This window comes from Halichoeres trimaculatus, unplaced genomic scaffold, assembly GCF_033239565.1.
Source record: "Halichoeres trimaculatus isolate MK-OKI-2021-1 unplaced genomic scaffold, fHalTri1.1 fHalTri1_scaffold_11, whole genome shotgun sequence".
NCBI classification, from domain to species: Eukaryota; Metazoa; Chordata; class Actinopteri; order Labriformes; family Labridae; genus Halichoeres; species Halichoeres trimaculatus.
This window is the reverse complement of record NW_027437189.1, coordinates 35,266,553-35,289,296: the sequence shown is the minus strand read 5'-3', so window position 1 is coordinate 35,289,296 and position 22,744 is coordinate 35,266,553. Positions and strand designations below refer to the sequence as shown.

The 22,744-nt window shown below is 45.1% G+C and overlaps 1 protein-coding gene across 1 annotated transcript; it reads left to right on the top strand.

Moving 5' to 3' along the window:
- Window positions 1–775: 775 nt before the first annotated feature.
- slc38a5b (solute carrier family 38 member 5b) lies at window positions 776–22,354 on the top strand. Its single transcript, XM_074681531.1, has 16 exons — window positions 776–912; window positions 9,768–9,896; window positions 9,976–10,045; window positions 10,176–10,291; window positions 12,883–12,956; window positions 13,048–13,140; window positions 13,309–13,390; window positions 15,117–15,199; window positions 15,338–15,396; window positions 16,269–16,385; window positions 16,595–16,674; window positions 18,954–19,054; window positions 19,151–19,275; window positions 19,662–19,806; window positions 21,350–21,453; window positions 21,550–22,354. Exons 2-16 carry the CDS (start codon window positions 9,823–9,825, stop codon window positions 21,652–21,654), a joined length of 1,428 nt encoding a protein of 475 aa, XP_074537632.1. The 5' UTR covers window positions 776–912; window positions 9,768–9,822; the 3' UTR covers window positions 21,655–22,354.
- Window positions 22,355–22,744: the final 390 nt, after the last annotated feature.

Sequence of the window (22,744 nt, the reverse complement as noted above, 5' to 3'; positions counted from 1 at the left end):
TGCACACTGCACAGTCAGACTCAGTCCCACCCAGAGTTGGAGTCCTGATAGCTTCAACAGGCTGAGAAACATTTAAAGGGATTGTGAAAACTATGAATCAGATTCAGAGGGGTTTGCCTGTTTTTGCAGGTTTCATGTCTAGAGGACCTCGTTGGAAAAGCTTGTCCTCTACATACACACACACACACACACACACACACACACACACACACACACACACACACATTTGAAACCAGCACACTCTGTTTTAACTGTTCCTGTGTGGGAACAATGCACCAAAATAACCCTGGGAATGTGTGCATCCTGAACCAGCTGTTGTTTCAGAGCTCCCTGACTTGGGTCACTTTGGACACTTGAGGGGAACACTGGTTTATACATTTACCTCCGTTTGGAACGGTTCCACATCGATCTGATGAGAGCAGGCTGTTTCCAGTTTGCTCACCACGCAGCAGCAGCAGCTCTTACGCAACAGCGCCTATCACCTCAACACGTTTCCACTGTCAGCACTGGAAGGAGCTGCAGCACGGCAACAAATTATTAGGCCCTGTGCGTGGCGTGTGTGTGTGTGTATGTGTGTGTGTGTGTTTGTGTGTATTTGTGGAGAGGCCCAGACATTTCCCTTACAGGCCTGAGAGAAAGTCACAGTAAACTTTTCAACAGGACTGCCTTCACATGTGACATCACCAGAAACTTGAAACCGTCATTTTGTGTGGCCCTCCCTCCCTCCTCAACGCCCGCTGCTGCTGCTCCAACATTTGCTCCCTCCCTCTCCAAACCTCCCCCTGTGCTCCTCTGCTGGGCTTCAGAAACATACCAGACTCCCCGTCCTCTCAGACCCAAGCTGCACCTCTGATCTCAGGACCTCCTGCTCACCTCGCCGCTCAGAGGACTCAGCTGGACTTGTCTCTGCAGGTAGGACATTTCTTTTCGCTCTCAGCATGTCTGAACTGCAGCTTCTGCTGCCACGTGGGTTGGACACTTGAGCAGGGTCAGCTCCAGAGGAGTGAGGAATCATGGGAGAGGAGAGCAGAGAGAGCTGAGGGGCTTTGATTCTGGAGGATTGCTAGATTCCCTCAAAGTGACTGTGCTCTCACTGAGATGATACAGCTGTTCTACAGATGTTTACTGACAGCTTTTACATTTCTCTGCAGCTTTTTGATTCCATATAGATGACTTAAATATAACTTAAAACTCAAATAATTTTGGATGTGACTTTTTGTGTTATCTCTAGCAGTATGATATTTTTTAGATTGTTAAAGTTTGGGGGGAAAAAACTGTTTTTAATGTGTTTATGTGTAAAGACAGTCAGCAGTGAGTGCGGCATTTAAAGTGTGTACCACAGAGAGTAAAGCTGGTTTCTGTTGGGTATACATATCTAAAGATCTTCATTGTAATTACTCCTTGAAAGTTTGTTCACTAACATTGAAAATGTTAAGCTTCTTCATCTAAAATAATGCTCAGCAGGTCTAAATGTTCATGAATTTGAAGGTTTTTATGGAGAGCGTACCCAAACAACGACTAAAACAAACTGTAAACATTTTCTCAGACTCTGACGTGAGCATAAACTCAGCTGATGCTCATCCCACTAAACATCACAGAGTTAAACCTTTTAAAACTGTCATAAAGAGACCAAATGTGGTTAAAGGTGACAGTATTACATAAGCCAAATATATCTCCACGGTCCACAGTTGGAAACAGGGCAGGGCCTCAACCAGGCACACATTGTACGCTATATGTTCTCCTCTTTCCTCACCGTGTGACCATCTCTGTGAGCTGACCCATCCATCCTGAGAGAAACTGTGATTTCCAGGCTGTCTGAATGTTTATGTTGCCTCATAAAGATGCTCCATACTCTATGTAAGGGGTCAAAGATGTGTGATGTGTGAAACATTTCAGAAATTTCTCTCTCAGGAACAAACTCGGCATATTGTTCAGGGAGCAAAGCTAAGCTAACAATCCAACCAGGAGTTGCAGTTTTCAGTTTGAGCAATTCATTTGTCGTCCACTAAAGAAGGAAGTTCCTTAACTCTTAGCTTGCACGAACCAAAATAACAGTGCTGGAATGTCCTCTACATCCCCTGGAGGGCGTACACGAGAAATTAAAAAAAAAAAAAAAAAAAAAAACAGGAGTCACAACAGCACAAAAACATCCATAAAATTATTTTATTGTATTTTGAAATAGAAGAAAAATGTGATTTCCCTTTATGCTTCAGTCTGTAGGATGTTGTATTGAGTGACACAAAGAGCTTTCTGTTGGCTTACAGTCTGACAAACTTTATTTAGCTGGTCAGGACATTAGCCGACCACGCAGCAGCATTTCACTGCTGCAACTCAAGCTTCAGGGAATCCACTGTGATCACCTCAGGTGACAAAGCTTGCCTTTTTATGTTGATCCTTTGATCACAGCTGTTGGAGTTTGTCCAAGGAGAACAACAGTAGTGACTGGACCTTTGGGTCTCAGGGAGACACAAAATTTCTGTTTTCGGTCTTGAGCAAGAAAAGTTTGGGTACCCCTGGTATGGAGAAAAAAATGATTTTGAGGTCAGAAAGTAATTTTCTTGACCGAGAAGATATTTTGTTTGGTACTTATACTATTCCAGAAAAAAAGAAACATTTGTCTTATATCAGAGTAAATTGTCGTTTCTCAGCCAAAATTTGACACATTTTTCCCATGCTAATTTCAATCCACTATGCTAATTGAGCTAGCTAAACACTGGCTGACAGGGGTGGGGTGGGTTGTAACACATCTTTATAAATTGTTACAGCTATCCCCCTAAGAACATTTTCTTTGATTTAAATATTTTTATGGAACACCTAGGCCTTGGGAAAGAAAGACTGACAGAGGTGTGCCTGCAGATGTTTAAAATAAGCATTTGATGTTGTCAAAAAGGAACAGTACGCCAGTCAGATCAGTCTCAAAGGCACAAGGGATCTGGCATGTTCCTACCAATCACTGCAGAAGCTAAGGGTCCAGTGATGTCCCAGTGTAGGTTACTGGACCCAGTGATATCCCAGTGATGTCCCAGTGTAGGTTACTGGATCCAGGGGTGTCCCAGTGTAGGTAACTGGACCCAGTGATATCCCAGTGATGTCCCAGTGTAGGCTACTGGACCCAGTGATATCCCAGTGATGTCCCAGTGTGGGTTACAAAGCAGTAGCAAGGTTTCCTCTGAGGTGCAGGAGGAAACGTTGCGCCTAAAAAAAAAAATCAACCAGTGATAAAAACATTTATTTGTTAATTTGATTAAATACACACACACACACACACACACACACACACACACACACACACACACACACACACACACACACACACACACACACACACAAACACACACACACACACACACACACACAAACACACACACACACACACACACACACACACAAACACACACACACACACACACACACACACAAACACACACACACACACACACACACACACACACACACACACACACACACACACACACACAATGTTTTTGTTAGACCTATGTGTTCTTTTCACAGTTGCACTGTGGTGTTTGAACATACATACTGTTAAGTCTTGAGTCAAACAGGAAGTGAGTTATGGTCAGTCACAGAAAGAGACAATGTGGACTGTTCTATTTCAATAAACCTCTTTTTTAGGGGCATGATCTCTGTTTGCTTTTTTTTGAACAACTGTTACAACTTACCCCAATATGTATTCCAACCCACCCCACTAGAGGGGAAGGTTGTAACAAAGGAGCACCATGTATTTGACATCACCTGGTGAGGTCTGTGGTATTCTTGCAGAGGTTTAAATTGGTGCCATTTGTAGTAAACAAATGTGGATATTTTGCATTGAAGTTGGAGAACTCTGACCCATAATTCAGTGAGAAGTGCTGAAGAAAAAAGTGTTACGACCATACCCACTCCACCCTACTTTAAACTGGAGGCAGATCCAAAGGAAAGGGAACAGAGTGTAATCTTCAGATAAAGACCAACAGCTGGAAATCGTCACAGAGGGCACTCTGAGCTGGAGTGGTGTTAAACACATACCTGTGATTTCTACCTGGACATACATATCAGGCAGATGTCAGAAAACGTGACACACGCAGAGTGAACACACTTTGTTATTATGAATGAACACTCATCCTCTTTCTTTTTGGATGTGTATTCATGTTGTCACCTGATGTTTGACTTGCTGTGATGTTGTCTTATAGTAAATCGAAAGTTCAGTGACAGCCATGTTTGATTTTGTGTTGCACAAACACTGTTTGCAGAGTGAGAGCACATGTCTCAGCACAGAGTTTGGCATAAATAGACGTTTCTGTTGACAGTCGTGAACGTGTCTTTGGTCAGAGAAACATTGGCATGAATCTCTGAAAGCTGACTGGTGCAGAGGGTGGGCGGGTGTTGGTCCAAACAATCAGTCAGATAGAGACAGGTGAGCTCAGGGCCAGAGGAGACAGCTGGACTCAGAGCATGTGTCCATACTCTGACTTGAAACCTGTCATATTCACAGTAGCCTCAGACTGTCAGCATCACTTTCATGAACCTGGAGCTCCACTTTTTAAATAACACTTCTGACCTGGTTCTGAGTCTCACCCTGATTCTGTGTCCATATACGCCATAACCACTTGCTCATCATACACCCTTTCACTTATCAGCAACCACAGACAAAAACAAGTTGATGTATTCGCACAGCTAAAAGACAATCTCTCAGATTCCACCGTTGGTAGCCTCTCATTAGCCTCTGGGCAGGCTGAATTCACCACCACCGTTAAGATGGTGTGTTAAAAACAGCACAGAGCACTCACACACAGCCAGTCCAAGAGCCTCTGGATTTAAGTATGGCAGAGGAGGAGCTAGTATAACTCAGAACTTAAGGAGATATTAAGCTTTTGGATTTGTCATAATTAGAGAAATGGCCGACTTGATAAACAGGCAGGCGCTCCTTGGCTGATAATGAGGAGGCTCAGAGCCCACCTCTCCCTACCACAGTCCACTGAAGTCAGGCTGAGCCAGTATTTCCACTATGACCCGACGATAGGCTTCAGATGTAGGGTTTCACAGAGACCAAGTCCCAAGTTTGTACACTTTGTGCTTTCCACTCAGCCCATCCTGTGACTCCTCTAGAGATAAGATTCAAAAAGTTTATTGTCTTGTGCTTGGTAAAGAAAAATGTTTCCCTGTATAATTTATGTCTTTGTTGTCCAAAATGAACACCAACTAAGAATATAAAAAACAGCCAAAGAACAAGGAAAAATAGGGACAGCAACATGTAAAAAGTCCAAAATGAAGACAGTTGGAGGCAGAGTAAAGTGCAAACAGAACTTTAAACTGTGTGAAAATTAATGTAGTATTTTCAGATTAGCGTGAGGTCCAAAAGAGTCTGTGACAAACTGTTGTCTCTGAAGAGGTGGCCTGAGTGTGTGCAGTGGTTGTGGACAGCAGTGTGAGCTGTCACTGCACAGGGACAATATTTACTAAAATGAGGACTAACAGCTGCTCTGGGTGTCAAAGTCTGAGAAATCAGCTCAGTGATGTTTGAGCAAGAAGGTCATTCTCAGCTGTTATCAGTGGCTCTGTGGTTCCTGAGGCCTGCTAAAGCTCAACGCACAAACCTGGCTAATCTCCAGCTACAAATCTGCAACGCCACCTTGCTCTCAGCCTTCAGCTCCCAGCATATGGCTCTAAGCCCTCAGCTCTCAGCTCTCAGCCCTCAGCCCAAGCTCTCAGCCCTTAACTCTCAACCCTCAGCCCTCAGCCCTCAGCCCAAGCTCTCAGCCCTTAACTCTCAACCCTCAGCCCTCAGCCCTCAGCCCAAGCTCTCAACCCTCAGCTCTCAGCCCTTAACTCTCAACCCTCAGCTCTCAGCCCCCAGCCCCAGCTCTTAACCCTCAGCCCAAGCTCTTTACCCTCAGCTTTCAGCTCTCAGCTCTCAGCCCTCAGCCCCAGCTCTTAACCCTCAGCTCTCATCTCTCAACCCTCAGCTCTCAGCTCTCAGCCCAAGCTCTTTACCCTCAGTTCTTAACTCTCAGCTCTCAGCTCTCAACCCTCAGCTCTTGGCCCTCTGCTCTCAGCTCTAAGCGCTAAGATCTCAGCCCTCACCTCACAGCTCTTACTTTTCAGCTCTCATCTCTCAGCCCTCAGCCCTTTGCCCTCAGCTTTTGGCTCTTAGCTCTCAGCCCTCATCTTTCACCTCTCAGCCTTCAGTTTTCTGCTCTTAGCTCTCAGCCCTTTGCCCTCAGCTCTGAGCTCTTGGCTCTGAGCTCTTAGCTCTCAGCTCAGCTCCCAACCCTTAGCTCTCAGCAGTCAGCTCTCAGCCCTCAGCTCTCAGCTATCAGCCCCTGGTTCTCAGCTCTTAGTGCTCAGCTCTCAGCCCTCAGCTCTCAGCTATCAGCCTTTGGCTCTCAGCTCTCTGCTATCAGCTAATGGCTCTCTGCCTTTGGCTCCCAGGTCTTGGCTCTCAGCTTTCAGCTCTTAGCTCTCAACCCTGAGCTCTCATCTCTCATCTCTCAGCTCTCAGCTCTCAGTCTTTGGTTCTTTGCTCTTTGCTCTCTAAGCTTTTAGCTCTCAGCTCATAGCTCCTAGCACTTTTTTCTACCCCAGGTTATTTTATCACTCACTTCAAGCAGTTCAGGCATCGTGTTTGTCTTAGATATCTTGAAGTTTGAGTTTTTTTTGTTGTATCAGATGAATGTTGCTGAGTCTAAGTCTATTGAGTCCATTAGTCTAAGAATAAGATAAACACACTGTAGTTCAGATTCTTGCTTTTGCAGCGCATAGACTTGAGCTCTCAGAGACTAGCAGAACTGGGAGAATGTCACTTATGTGCAAGTCACAAGCAAGTCTCAAGTCTTAACCTTCAAGTCTCAAGTCAAGTCATACAAAAATCTAATGATCAACCCCACTTTCCATATCTAAGTCAGCAAAGACAGTGGAATACAAGTTGAGTTTTAAGTTACCAATCACCCAAAGTATTGCAGCCTGCTGACAATTACCCAACCTGATGCTTACTGCCCTCTTTCTAGTTAATGCTTCATGTGACGAACCAATAAGTTAGCAAGAGACACTTTACTTTGCATTTTATTGACATGACATCTACATTAGGTAGCTTGTTTGGGTAATATTAGTGTTCGCAAACGTTAGCTTTCAGCAAGCAGCCAGCTGTAACAGCTGGCTGCTTGTTATTCTTTGAGAGTTTTGTGGTGAGGGATGAAGATGGATGTTGTGGTGGTGGTGTCACTAGGTTTGAGCTGCAGACCTTGCGTACCACTGTTCTCCTCTCCATACATCGCCATCAACATCATAATCCTTAAACCCAAATTGAATGATTCTTGGCTTGCTGCTTCCATGACTGCTGCTGCTCCTGTGATGACCTGCTCCTTTGTCAACCGCTGTTAGGACGCTGTCACACTGGCCAGTCGTGCCGTGCCTAAGCACGCTTCAGCTCTAAAGCACGTTTGGAATGGCCAGTGTGACCGCAACTGTACCGTGCTCAAGCACGATTCCCTTCCGTGCTTCGGCACGCTTCGATGAGGTGGGCTTCAGCACGGTTTACTTCATGCACGAGCACAAGCACGCGGACAGCGCGTGCGATCCATTACGTATAATCACCGCGAGCGCTGTGTCGGGCGAAAACGACTTACTATAAGTCCAAAAGTCTCTAAAGTTGTAGCAGTGCTCTCTGTGTCTCATTGTGCTGACTCTGATGAGATTGCGCTTCATGTAAACAGATGCTTCACGATGACTTTAAATTAATGCAAACAGTGCAACTATCTCAATTAAAGTATTCAAGTTATCTGTCTCAGGTCTGAGTTAAGTCTCAAGTAATGAACCAAGACAAGGTCAAGTTGGGTCTTTTATTACTTTTGGTCAAGCACATCTCAAGTCCTCAATTTGTGAGATTCTGACTCTAGTTGGGTCACTCAAGTCCCCTACCTGTGCAGAAAGCAGATTTTGATGCTCTGTGTAGTGCATGAATGGAAGCATCTATCAAGTTTACACTTCCCTAAGACTGTTGGTTTGATTGCAGGTCAACAGATGTGAACAGATGTGAACAGATGATAAGTGTCATGACATTTTAGGATCTGTCAGCTCTGGGTTTGGTTTTACAGCTGAACTGTCTCAGTTTGATTTTGAAGAGGAGCTCAAAATGAAATCAACCAAACCCCACAGTGTGTGTGTGTGTGTGTGTGTGTGTGTGTGTGTGTGTGTGTGTGTGTGTGTGTGTGTGTGTGTGTGTGTGTGTGTGTGTGTGTGTGTGTGTGTGTGTGTGTGTGTGTGTGTGTGCGCGTGCCTGCGTGCGTGCGTGCGTGTGTGTGAATGGGAATCACAGCTGAAGGTCAGTTACATTTTTTATTGCTATACCATGACGTGAAATCATGCCCTGGGATGCCGTACTGCCGGATCAATATGAAAGTACAAAGGTGTGAGGACAGTAGAGCCTGGTTAAGCGGTTATAATGGACCCAGGATATATAAAAGGGCTGCTGTTTCTAGCTGGGAAAAGCTTTACAGACAAGCTTTACTTCAGCAACTCCTTAACCCTCTGAAGATTTGGATGGATGTATGGCAGACGAACCTGTAGGATGGGAAAGCTGACTGAGCTTGTTAAACTGTTCTTGGAGCAAAAAGAATAAAGGGCCTTACTGATGGCTGATCAAGCACCTACTGTAGTTTGTGTCACATTTTCTGGGCTCTGATGATTGTCCAAAAACACACATACACCCACAAGCGCATGCACACTAGGGTTGCCAACCGTCCCTTGAAATACGGAATAGTCCCGTATTTGGACTCGAGCATACGCGTCTCGTGCTGAACCGATAAGGGCTGCACTTTGTCCCGTATTCCTCTGAGGGTCAAACATAAACTGCTATATATTTATGGTTTCAATGAAAAGCAGGGGGATTTATACAAGAAATTACGGTAATTCCATCCCATTCCCCTCTTCCGCTCTGTGGCCAATGAGCTGACCGAACACTCACATGTTGCTATAACGCCACAGAATGTGCGTAGTCGGTGCTTATCTCTGGCCTAGCAAAGAGTTAGTGCGTGCTAAACTCTAGTTTCGAGCACCTGGAGCCAGTTCTTTGTTGGTGGAAACACAAAAACCAGTGCCAAGTTAGGCACTGGCCTGGAATTAGCACCAGCTGAAAGAAGGGGTCAGTGTTCACATAGAGTCCCTGTAGAGTGAGAGTGTTAGACACAAATACATTTTTGCTAGAATAACTAGCAGCTCACTGATGACCCATAGTGTTAGAGTTCAATCAACAAAAGAAGGAATAAATTATGTTTGCTGAAACTGAATCAGGGATGCATGGTGGCGCAACGGGTAGGGCTGCAGCCTCACAGCAAGAAGGTCACTGGTTCGGTTTGATTGGCCGGTGGGCCTTTCTGTGTGGAGTTTGCATGTTCTGCCCTTGCATGTGTGGGTTCTCTCCAGCTTCCTCCCACAGTCCAAAAACATGCTCATCAGGTTAATTGATCACCCTAAATTGTCCATAGGTGTGAGTGTGTTAGTGAATGGTTGTCTGTCTCTGTGTCAGCCCTGTGATTGGCTGTGACCAGTCCAGGGTGAACCCCGCCTCTCGCCCAATGACAGCCAGGATAGACTCCAGCCACATGCAACCCTGAACAGGATAAGTGGTTCAGAAAATGGATGGATGGAAACTTAGTCCACCTCTTTTTTTTTCTTATCAGTGTCTTAATGTGAAGAAAGGTTTCACCATGTAAAGCTCCCTCCTGCAGTGCTCTGGATTAAATGAATCTATTCTATGGTTCTGTTTCTTCCAGCTTTTATATCCTGTTCCTGAGATCCACCTAAAGAAACCCGTCATCCTATGAGCCAATGTTAAGAATGGAGATGCAGAAGCTGTCGAATGGAAATCACCACCATGACGTTGAAGTTCCTCTGGATGGAGGGTATATTTCCTCCCTCTGAGTTATTTTCCATATGTATAATATTTAAAGCTCATGTCAGCTGTGTCTCTTTGTTCCACAGAGTCCCACCTGAGCAGGAAAAGTTCCTGCAGCATAAGAGCGATGGATCCAAGCACGCTCAGTTTACAGATGTGAGTACGACAGGGACTCAAGATTTTTGTCCATGACGAGGATACTAAAAGATTTTAGACTGCTGAGGCCCACACTTCATTCATTGTAGTTGTCCTTAGACTTCCTGTTTTTATCTTGGTGTGTCTCCAGTTTGAGGGTAAAACCTCCTTCGGGATGTCCGTGTTTAACCTGAGTAACGCCATCATGGGCAGTGGAATCCTGGGTTTGTCATACGCCATGTCAAACACTGGCATTGTCCTCTTCCTGTGAGTAATGCAAGCACATGCTGAGGTACACCAAATACAACACACACACACACACACACACACACACACACACACACACACACACACACACGCACACACACAGAAAAGAAAGAGATGCACTCTTCCTGTCATGTTCACACCATCTGTGAGCATCTTAAAATTTGTTTTACTGTGATTCAGACAGTGATGGACAAAAACTTCAACATTAGACGTCTCTAAAATAATCAGGTTTGACAATAATCACAATGAACTGGACACAAACAGATCCAGAAAGATCCTGCTCCATGCTCTGTCTGTTTCTTTCTCTGGAGTCTTTCTCTTCACAGTCTGGGTTTGCTGTGTTGACCTGTGGCTTTAACAGTGGGAGCTGCTTTTTTTGTTAACTTTAGACATATGTTTCTGGTCCACCGAGCCAGTCCACTGACTCAGCCTCTGTGTGTGTGCTGCTTTTATCACTTCAGGGTTTAAGAACAGAAGAAGAGACCCAGACACAGACTTTGAGACTTATATGATATAAACAAAAACCCAGAAACAGAAGGTGTGGTCTTCGTATTAATATGAATGACACGCCTCTGTGTTCTCCCAAGTGAAACCAAAACACAACCTCAGAGGGCGCTGACACACCACTCTGGTGTCGTATATTAGGGGCCGTTTACACGACAATGGTTTTAGGGTGAAGTGCAAAAGTTGAGTTTGTTGTTGCAACTTTTGAAAACAGCCAGAGCAGGATTTTTCTGAAACACAGTAAGCTGGTGTTTTCAGTGGAAACGCTGACGTCACACTCCACTCAGCGTAAGCAGTGTTGTTACCAGTGTCGTGAACTACCGTGAATGGTAAATGGTGTACTATAGCCCCTCAGACCACTCAAAGAGCTTTACACTCCTAGTCTCTCATTCACCCATACACCAGAGTCCTGCACTGGGTCGGGAACCCGTGGGTACCTGACGGGTACCTGCAAAAACAGCTGATTTGTGGGTGGTTTTTAAAAACTATTTTTTTCCCGGGTTCAGATCTGGGTGGAAAAAATAACATGCGGGTTGGGTCGCAGGTTTTAGTTTGACACATCAAAATTAATATAAAATAATATTAAATACAATAAAATAAAAACGTAAGTTGTAAGCTGGTTGTAAGGCTGTGACCATAGACTGTAAAAAAACATGGACCTCATCCGTAAATCCCTAACATGGTGGAAGGCTGAGCCACGCTATCCAGTTCTTATAATGCATCCATGGTTGTGACATGATCACGGCTCGTACCTGCTGAGCGTCGCTTAAGTCTGGACAGAAAGTAAGTCTACTATTACACACGCAAAGGTCCTTTAAGAGATTAAAAGTTTAAAAGCATTTAACGTAAAAAACAAGTGATTTTACAGTTGTATGTGAGAAGATCACAGAGGGTTGATGATGGAGCTGAAGTCAGGCTTTTATTGGAAGAGTTGCTTCATTCAGGTGGGTTGTTTACTCACTGGCATCTGAACTATGGCGATATACTGTTCAATTTTCAGACAATATGACCCAAAATGGTTACTTTAAATAAAGTTAAGGGTCAGACTGCGGGTCGTGTTTCAACGGGTCGGATCGGATTGCGGTACTAATCAGGCTGATGCGCGGGTTTGTACATCCTTGGGTCGGATCTTGAAAATTGGACCCGTGCAGGACTCTGCCATACACACCACATTCATACACTGATGGTGGATTTCCTATGGAAACTATCAGTTTTTATCTGACACATTCACACCCATCCACACACCACTGACCAACAGTGGGAGCAATTCGGGGTTCAGTGTCTTGCTCAAGGACACTTTGGCATGTGACAGCAGGAGCTGGAATTGAACCCCGACCCTCCGATTGAGAGCCGACTACTCTACCACAGAGCCACAGCTGCCCCCACCGTGTTGTGCTTGTGCTGCTGAATCTTGCTGACTGTCTTTAACAAAATGTGCATCAGTTGCTCCACTTTTGCATTTACTATTCCCCAACACCCCAGATAATCAGCCCAACTCTACTTTGGTGGAGATCTCCCAAAACTGGCTTCTGGACAAGACAGTTATAGTGCAGACTATAGGGTTAGCATGCTTACTACAGTGTTTTCAGACCCTCTGCGATTCCATGTAAACGCAGTTTTTTTCCACTGTATTTTCACAGCATTTTATCGTCTTCAGGTGAAACATTGTCGTGTAAACGGGGTCTCAGAGCCCAGCACCGCACAGGTGGAGCTGAGGGTAGGTTTAGGTATGAAGAACATGTTGGTCAGCTTGGACCCAGTTCTAAATTTTGGAGATTCCTTGATTGGATGACACATGAGGTTTTGTTCTCCACAGCAGAATAAATCTTTCACCATTACACCTCAGTAAGAATTCTGCAGTCTGCAGAAAGTCAAAGATGTCTGCCAGTGCTTGCTTTGAGGCGCACCAACAAACAAACAACAAGACATTGACTCTGACTCTGACTTCTCTATCCAATATCCCCATGCCATTTCTAGAGAATGTAAAAGTGTGAGCTCTTCAGTACCCTCCACTTTACCTCAAACCCTGCTCCTCTCTTAGTTCAGTAAAAAAGACCCAACCCTGACTTTTCCCCCATGTGTGACAGGATCCTGCTGATGTGTATCGCATGTTTATCCTGTTATTCCATCCACCTGCTGCTGACCAGTGCAGGAGTTGTGGGTAAGACTTTCCAGTGTTTTCATTCATTCTTTGAGGCAGCTTAGAGAATAAATCCCAGCAGAGATCATAGAGTGGCCTTTCTGCTGTCCAGGGATTCGTGCGTACGAGCAGCTCGGACTCAGAGCTTTCGGTCACACGGGGAAGATTCTGGCAGCGATCATCATAACGCTTCATAACATCGGAGGTGAGACCCTGGCATCCAGGTGTGGTATTTGTTATGTTTGTGCTGTGTGAGTGGGTGCTGGAGACGGATCTTCCCAGGGGAACAAACATGGCAGGAGGTCACAGCTTTATAAGAAAAGCAGATGGGGAAGTGTAAACACCTTTTCTTCTCTGGTCTCTTCTCCTGCAGCCATGTCCAGTTACCTGTTCATTGTCAAATCTGAGCTGCCGCTGGTTATCCAAGCTTTTCTCGGCCAAACATCCATGTCTGAGTGAGTACCAATCACAGTGATGAATTAAAGACTCGCGATCCCCTCCATGGGTATGTATCTACCCCTGAACTTCCTGAACACTCTTAACTTTATTCAAACTTCTCCTGCAGATTCCACTTACAGCTGGCATTCTGCTTCTCCTGAAAACATGTCCTCTCAAACAGCTTTACCCAGAGATTTTCTATCAAAGATCACCTTTCAAAGATCTCATTTTAAACGGCAGTATTTCTCCCACAAAGACCTCCCAGGAAAAGCAATATTTCATGCTTCCCTGGCAGAGATCCCCCCTTAAATGAGCTTTTCTCCCAAGCTCTTTTTTAAGCCAGCATTTTTTCAAGATACTTCAAGATTTCAAGACAAAAACCTCTCTCAATTATAATTATTTTATGATTCTCCTGCAGTTATCACCTTTCAAAATGCTTCAGGGCTTCTCCTACAAATATCTCCCCACAGATAAAATCAATTTGTGCTTCTCCAAAAAATATTTCCTCAAAAATAAATGAAAAAATAAATAAATACAATTAAAAGATTAAAAAAAAAAGGATTTTTCAATATTCAAAACACTTTCTTCCAAAACAGCAATATTATAAGATTCTCTCACAATCTTCTCTGTGATAGTCCGGGATGGAACAAGTTGGGTCCTATCACAAGGTTTAGGGCAGAAATGACCCCTACAGCAGTGATTTTGTGCAGCAGAAGCCCAGAGCGCTCGCACCAAACACCCCCTCCCTGCTCCTCTGCAGGTTTCCTCTGCACTCAGACGGGGCCAATTTTACTTGACAAAAAACACAAATAAACGGACTACCACCGGAAAAATCTGATATCGGTCGGTATTCACACTTTATTGGGAGAATTTTCAGCGCGTTACTTTCACACAAAAACACTGCTAAATAAGGCTCTAGTTCTCATTGTGTCTCTTTGTCCTGGCAGACTACCTGTGTTTGTTTATATCTGGCACGCCCCACGCGCGGAGTGATTCACTAAGCGGCGAGCGTCTCGTAGCCAGCTGTGGCTCTGCAGCGGAGGTAGCGCCGTTTTAAGACACGATCAGAACTAGAGCCTTACTTAGCGGTGTTTTTGTGTGAAAGTAACGCGCTGAAAATTCTCTAAATAAACTGTGAATGCAGACTGATATCAGAGTTTTTCGGTGGGAGTCCGTTTATTTGTGTTTTTGGTCAAGTAAAAAATTGGCCCCGTCTGAGTGCAGAGGAAACCGGCAGAGGAGCAGGGAGGGGGTGTTTGGTGCGAGCGCTCTGGGCTTCTGCTGCACAAAAACACTGCTGTAGGGGTCATTTCTGCCCTAAACCTTGTGATAGGACCCAACTTGTTCCATCCCAGAGTATCACTTTGAGGATCTCTGGCAAGTATCTCTTCAAACACCCTTTTTTTAAATCCTCCAGCGTGCATCTTTTTCATCAAAAAGCCTTCCTGAAAGATTCTCCCGCAAAGATCTTCTTTTTTCTGCTGCTGAGATCTCCACCAAGACAACATTAATTTATGCAACAAACATCTCCCACCTCGACAGCTTTGTTCTGAAATATCTTCCCCCACTTGTTACTGTACCTCAGATCTGAAGATGTCAAATTCATTTTTATGTTCTGTTGATGTTAACGGTCAGTGGTCTGAAGTCTGTGGTCTGAACTTTGTGATGGGTCTGTGGTGGTTGAGTTTTGCATAGCCCACCTGTTTTCTATTGTCTGTGTGATACTTTGTTTTCTCCTTGAAGGGAGTGGTTCATGAATGGAAACTACCTCATCATCATCGTCACTGTGTGCATCATCCTCCCTCTCACCCTGATGAAACACCTGGGTATGTCAGAATCAGCTGAAAATAAAAACTCTTCAGTGAAAGGAAGCTAAAAAGACAAACCTTGCGCCAACAGAAACAGTCACTTTGCTTCGGAGGGAGTCTGTGTGTTTTCTAAGGCTGTCTTTTCATGTCCTGCAGGTTATCTGGGTTACACAAGCGGCTTCTCTCTCTCCTGTATGGTCTTCTTCCTGTCCTCGGTGAGACATCATGATCAGTGACTCGTGTTGAGTCTGATTAGCTGTTGAGCTGCTACTAGCCACGTTTACATGGACCCAAATATTCCGCTTGCATTCGGTGTATTTGCTCAAACGGAAAGAATTTAACCTTTGTATACACCTCATTCCGAAAGAAAAGTGCCAATCAGAATGGACATTTAATCGGTTTCACAGGGGTGGAATATTCCTTTCCCCAAACTGATTGAGGTATCATGTATCCACTCAAACAGAAAGTTGTCAGGGTGCGTTCTTTCAGCGCATGCTCAAATATGACGTAAGACGCAACTAGAGATGTTCCTCAACTTTAAAAATGGCGGCGAGCCGTCAGCACTGGACTGCTGCAGAAAGTTTGTTTTTGATCCAAACTTTGAAAGAAATGAACATAATTTCAAGACTGAGCGGCAATACGGAGTATTGCAACACCGTGATAAACAAACTGTCGTCCTCCAGCTTTGATAAATCTCGTGATGTTTACGTTTTTCTGATTACAGCGGCACATGTAGACCAGAGATTGAAATATTCCTTTCCATGTAAACTATTGTTTTCGGAAAAGTCATTCAGAAAGATTCCATTCGGAAAGACGGAAAACTCCTCATGTAACCGTGGCTAGTGACTACTAGAGAGAGCCACACCATGTGCTTTCATCCTCCCAGAGCTGAAGTCAATCCACTTTAGATAATGAGCAGAGAGGGAAACTTGTCTCCAGATTGTGATTTAGTTAATGCATCAAAATACATGTATTCATAGTTTATAGTGAATCCAGGAGTGAGCAAGCAAACAGAACAGGAAAAGAAAGCAGTGCCAGCCTGAGTGTGGGGTGTGTGTTTGAAAGTGTCTCTCCTCTTTCTCCTCAGGTCATCTACAAAAGATTCAACATCCCGTGTCCTCTGGAAGTGTTCGGAAACTTCTCTGTGAGCGCCGTGGTCCCAGAGGACACGTGTACAGCCAAATTCTTCACCATCAACCAAGAGGTCAGAGAGGAGGAACTAGCTAAACTGCAATTACAGAGACACAAAAGTTTGCTTTCAGGCTGCTCATGTATGGAGCTGTCTGCTCAGTGCGCTCGGCACATGTTTGCTCAGGAACTATTTGTGGGAGCATCACGTTTCATTGGTGGTGTTCAGTTCATGCACTTCCTGGAAAACAACCAAATGATGTTACTGTGTGACTCCAATTACAGACAGCGTACACCATCCCCATCCTGGCATTTGCTTTCGTCTGTCATCCTGAAGTGCTTCCTATCTACACGGAGCTAAGCAAGTAAGATGAACTCATTACAGCATTCTGCACATACAGTCCACACACAGCACCATTAACAGGCCTCTTACTCCCAGCAGTGTAAGGAAACACAGCATCCTCTCTCCTGGTGTTTGAATGTACACACAGGTTTCTCTACTGTGTTTCAAACTGAATCAACTTTCCTGCAGTGGAAATGATCATGTCATGATGTAAGAGCTGGTAGAGTTCCTGTGCTGATTGAGTTTGGCTCATGGAGAAACCTCAAACAGAAGAAACTCAATTTCCATTTGACACTTAATTTCAAAATAGACCCATGTATTGTCTTACATTCTGTGCTGGCACCACTCATTTGACGTTTGCTACCATAAACCTTCATTATAGTATAACAAACCGCACATCCTCAAGTCTCCACTAGAGGCTGGCAGTGTGATCCACAGACTGCTAACAGCCCTGTTAAAGCTCAATATGTAACAAAGGCCAAAATGTAATCACTGGTTAATAACATGACAAAAGTACTGAGTCGGAAATGAAATGAAATGTAATAACTAGGGATAGGAATCGAAAATCAGTTCCTGTTGAGAATCGATAAGAAATGTTGCAAACCATCAATATCATTAGCTCTTGGGCTTAACGATTCCCTTATCAATTCTTTACACTATGCCAGAGCTGCTGACTAGTCTGCTGCAAACACCTTAGCTTAGCAGATGGTAACAGTTTCCTAAGAAAACTCTCATTCAGGATTTTCTGTTACAGTCTGTATGACCAGCAGGTTTAAGGGACCCAAGAGGAGGCAGAGGCAAAATCGATTTGAGGGTTTTTATTGCAGGGGTTTGTAGTAGTGAGAGTGAGAGAGTGTGGCTGCCGGTGAGCGACTGCAGGAGCAATCCAAGAGGCACTGGGGAAAAAGGGAGACATAAGCAGAGGTTAGTCTCAAAATGACTCACAAAAACACAAAACACTGAGATACACTGGTACGGCCTGATTATCACGGTCAGAATCAACTGGCACAGGCCCATTCCCCCAGCAGAGCTGAAGAGCTGGCGCTCCTGATCACCAGCTCGAAACAGGTGTGTGAGGTGCAGCCAGGTTTCCACAGGGAGGGGGAGAAGAGAGAGCAGCAGCTGCTGCAGCCCAGGAACACCACAGTTTGCCCTGGGCACAGACCGAGCAGGCGAGGACGAACTCCCTCGTGTCCTTGGCCATACTGGGCCACCAAAACTGCTGCCTCAGGAATTGGACAGTCCGGGTCACTCTGGGGTGGCAGGCCAGCTTAGATGAATGTCCCCACTGGAGGACTTGTGCTCGAGCTGCATCAGCATCATGCACAAACAGCCGGCCTGGTGGTCCGGTGCCCAGGTTGGTCCTTTTGAGCCTCCCAGGAAGCTGCGCCTATGACGCAGGAGGGGGGCAGAACGGGCTCAGGCTCCTCCTGAGCAGAGGGAGGTAAAAACATCTGGGAGAGGGCGTCAGGCTTGACGTTTTTAGAGCTGGGGGGGTAGGACAGGGTGAAGGAGAATCAGCTCAGGAACAGTGACCAGCGGGCCTGACTGGGGATTCAGCCTCCTGGCAGAACGGAGGTAGGCGAGGTTCTTATGATCTGTCCAAATAATGAAGGGCACCATAGCGCCCTCCAGCCAGTGCCTCCACTCCTGCAGAGCCCACACGACAGCCAACAACTCTGTTTTGGACATCATAGTTCCTTTCTGCAGGGGACAGGCGGCGCAAAAAGAAAACACAGGGGTGAATCCTCTGGGTCTGTGGGTCTCGTTTGGACAACACAGCACCAGCTCCTACGTCAGATGCGTCTACCTCCACGATGAACTGGAGCTTGGGATCAGAGTACTTGAGCACTGGTGAATGATACCTTCTTCAGAGGATAAGCCAAAAATCTCAGGCTGTACTGGTGGATGTGTAAGCCACACTCGCAGGGTCTCTCTGAGGTGAGGGCGCTGGGAGGCGGTGCGTGAAGCTACTCACCCAGGTCTGACAGGATGGTGGTGAGGAGGATTCCCTAATGCAGCAACTGTGAGAGATGGATGACAGAGAGTCTCCTTACAGTTACATCCTTACATGCTCACCAGCTTTGGGGACATGCACAGTCAACGCATCGAACCATGACCATCATGGGTCAGATGAACAAACAGCAGGTTTATCTTTTTACATCCTGAAACAAAGGACTGCAGCTCCTTTTCTCTGTGAGAGCTGCATCAGTAATCCTGCTCCTCTCTCCTTAGATCATGCACTTCACAGCTAAGAACATTCACCTATCATTCTCCATTCCCCTCTTTCTTCCTCTTCAGCCCAACAAAGAGGAGGATGCAGAACATCGGCAACGTCTCCATCCTGGGCATGTTTGTCATGTACTTCCTCACCGCCATATTTGGATACCTAACTTTCTATGGTCAGGAAACATCTTTAATTCAAGCATAGCTCTAAGTACAGAGGTTGAGGTGTCATATATTTCTGGACATGTATGTGTGTGCTTACTTACATGCAGGCAACACGGAGGCAGAGCTTCTCCATACGTACAGTAAGGTGGATCCTCTGGACACCCTGATCCTGTGTGTGCGTGTGGCCGTCCTGGTGGCTGTCACTCTGACCGTCCCTGTGGTCCTGTTCCCCGTAAGAAAGCTGATTCAACACCTGAAACCAAAGCTTTAAGATACCACCAGAAGTTTGGTCCTCCTTTAAAATGATGCTGAGCAACAGTTTTTTTTATACATTTGAAATGAAAAAAACAACAGAAATACAGAGCAAAGACAAAGAGAGGAGGCAATTATTTTGTCATACTGAACTTTAAACACAGTTTAGATCCAGCATAGATTTCTTGAGTTGGTAACAGCCAAATAAATCACGAATCCTCAATGAAGAGTCATATTAATGAGCTTTAGAGTCAGCTCACAAAACAAAACATAATATTTCTCTCACACAGAGCTTATAATAAGGTTAAATATGAATATTTAGAATCATGAACTGGAAATCTTCACCACCTTCTGTTTTACCCTCAGATCCGACGTGCCCTCCTGCAGCTGCTCTTCCCAGGAAAACCCTTCCACTGGGCTAGACACATCGCCATTGCCACATGCCTGCTGTTTGCCGTCAACCTGCTGGTCATCCTGGTTCCCAACATCAGGGACATCTTTGGCATCACTGGTGAGTAGTGCTGCACGATTTGGGGAAAAGGTGCGATTTGCGATTAGGTAGACAATATTGCGATTGTGATTGTGCTTGCGATTTAATATAAAAAGTTGTGTCATGATGAGTCTACAGACTTGCTTGGTTATCATGGGGAAAAATCTGAATTGCATGTGCTGACATTGCGATTGCGATATCTTCTGTTGCGATTACGTAATTGCATGTGCTGACATTGCGATTGCGATTGCGATTGCGATTGCGATTGCGATTGCGATTGCAATAATCGTGCAGCCCTACTGGTGAGATATGGAAATATGGTCAAAGAAGTCCAAGGCTGTCGGAGGAAAGAGCTCTAAAATGTGAATTTAAAATCTTAAGTCCCTGTGAAGAGTCTCTGAGTGATCTTAAAGGATAAGTTCAGTTTATATAGTTTTTACATTGTTTATACAATGAAGTAGAAAAAAATACTCACCCAAAAGGCTTTCCTGATCCAAGCAGTGCTTCGGGAGATATTTAGATCCAAAATCGTGCAGCGGATGTTCATATTATGGGATCCATCGGGGCATAGACAGCGCCTCTCCTAAAACTGCATTAATCATCCAAAACTTGTGTTTTTCACCAATACTCCATAATGGACGCACCTGTTTAGTCCTCTGCTGCAGTCTGTGTCACTCCAGACAGCGCTGTGTGGCTGCACTGACCTCTGAACTGACTAAGACTTTGTTTACGCTTGCCCCTCAAAGAAAGGAGGAAGTGGAGTCAGCGCTCCAGAGAGTACTGCGCATGCATACGACCTTCCTTTTTTTCAGTTTCACACATAATTGTACTCTGATAGCTGATGAGTACAGTAACCATTGTCAATGGTGGACTGGGCTCAGACTGAGAGGTGGACATGAGGGATATTTTAATGGTCCTCTGCCATAGAAACAAAACATCTAAACATTTTGACTTGCAATGCTTATAAAAAGCCAATGGGATGATGCATTTTGGAGGCAATGACTGTTTATATGAGAAAATTTGGTTTTGACACCTAACCAAACAGTGAGGTGAGAGAGATATGAGCTTTTGCAGGTGATCCATTGTCTTATGCTGATCAATCAAGGGTTTTTGGCAAAAGCACCAAGAGTTCTGTTTGAAGAAATGAGCCAAACCTGTGGGGAAAAATGGATAGATGGATGGATGGATGGATGGATGGATGGATGGATGGATGGATGGATGGATGGATGGAAGGATGGACGGATGGTTGGATGGATGGATGGATGGATGGATGGATGGATGGATGGATGGATGGATGGATGGATGGAAGGATGGACGGATGGTTGGATGGATGGATGGATGGATGGATGGATGGATGGATGGATGGATGGAGGGATGGACGGATGGTTGGATGGACGGATGGATGGATGGATGGATGGATGGATGGATGGATGGATGGATGGATGGATGGATGGACGATGGGATGATTGGATGGATGGATGTGACTCTTTTCAAAATCCCTTTAGCAGGTGTTGCTCAACATTTTCCTGTCTCAGGTCATTGTTTTTGCCTTCTCTGTGTCCAGGTGCAACGACTGCTCCCAGTCTGATTTTCATCCTCCCTGGACTGTTTTACATCCGCATTATCCCCACTGAGAGAGAGCCCCTGAAGTCCAGACCCAAGATCCAGGTGGGTTGAGTCCCTTCACACACTGAAGAGAACCAGCTCAGGCTCACAGAGACAAAGACTCTGGTCCCATGCTGTTGTGTCCTTTTCTGCTCACAGGCTGCGTGTTTCACTGCTCTGGGTTTCGTCTTCATGACCATGAGCCTCACGTTTATCGGGCTGGACTGGATGAGTGGAGAGAAGCGAAGTCTTGGCGGCCATTAAATTCCAGCACCCCCCTCTCCCTCCCGCACCAGCAGCCAACTGCTGCAGCCTTCGTCCTCCAGTCCTCTGGACAGGAACCAAGACCCAACCTACTGCTGGAAGGCTCTCAGCTTTGGTGGGACTGTTTTCATTAATCATAAGGACAATCTGTTCCTCCAAAGTGGCGGCAGGAGCCCACCCAGGATGACCCAGACCACCAGCATCCATCATGGGCGGCGTTCCTTTGATTCACACGAAGAGCCAACAAACATGCTGACCATGGATGCCCCACACCCATTCAGAGCCATTTGCTTTCCCAGAGGCTTAAAGTGGTGTAAATAACCGCAATCAATAAGGAAATTGGACAAAGGTCTGAATGAAAAATGTAATTGACAGCACAGTTTGATGGAGGAGCATTATTATTCAGGATGTGCTTTAAATATCTAAGAATGGATCCCATTGCCTTGTGTGTGTGTGTGTGTGTGTGTGTGTGTGTGTGTGTGTGTGTGTGTGTGTGTGTGTGTGTGTGTGTGTGTGTGTGTGTGTGTGTGTGTCTGTGTGTGTGTGTGTGTGTGTGTGTGTGTGTGTGTGTGTGTGTCTGTGTGTGTGTCTGTGATTATTTGTCTGTCAGAGAGCAGAGCTGTCTGAGGTAGCTGAAGAAACGTGTTGAGATAATTCATTCTAACTCATGATGTGTGTTTTATAAATCTGAGGAGCAATATGTGCCAAAAGAACCAGCATCAGCTCCCATCAGGAGATGAAGTTTACATGACTGTGAACCAATCAGTTTGGTCCAATCCATTTGTGAATTCACTCTTCGCAGTAAATGCTGAAGTTGTTTAATAAAAATTTACTATAGATTAAGCCTCTGTGTCTCCATTTCCTGTGGCTACGCCAAAAAGAATCATGCATCATACACGTCAGTCACTTAAATAATCAGAGAGCATGCACAACAACATCATATGAGTTTGAGTTGGTGAACTGAGTGCAGTCAGACAAAGATGATGTTGTTGTGCACCTTCTCTGATTCCTTAAGTGACTGACATGTTTGATGGCATAGCTGTGTATCGGTTTACAAAAGTAGCTCAGTCCATCTGATGAAAATTTGTCA

Bases quoted from the DNA above. Each gene is read 5' to 3' on its own strand.
- slc38a5b (XM_074681531.1), top strand. From the start codon at position 9,823: ATGTTAAGAATGGAGATGCAGAAGCTGTCGAATGGAAATCACCACCAT. The intron at 13,141-13,308 runs GTGAGACCCTGG...CTTCTCCTGCAG, and splicing joins AACGCTTCATAACATCGGAG to CCATGTCCAGTTACCTGTTC. The intron at 16,675-18,953 runs GTAAGATGAACT...CTTCCTCTTCAG, and splicing joins ATCTACACGGAGCTAAGCAA to CCCAACAAAGAGGAGGATGC.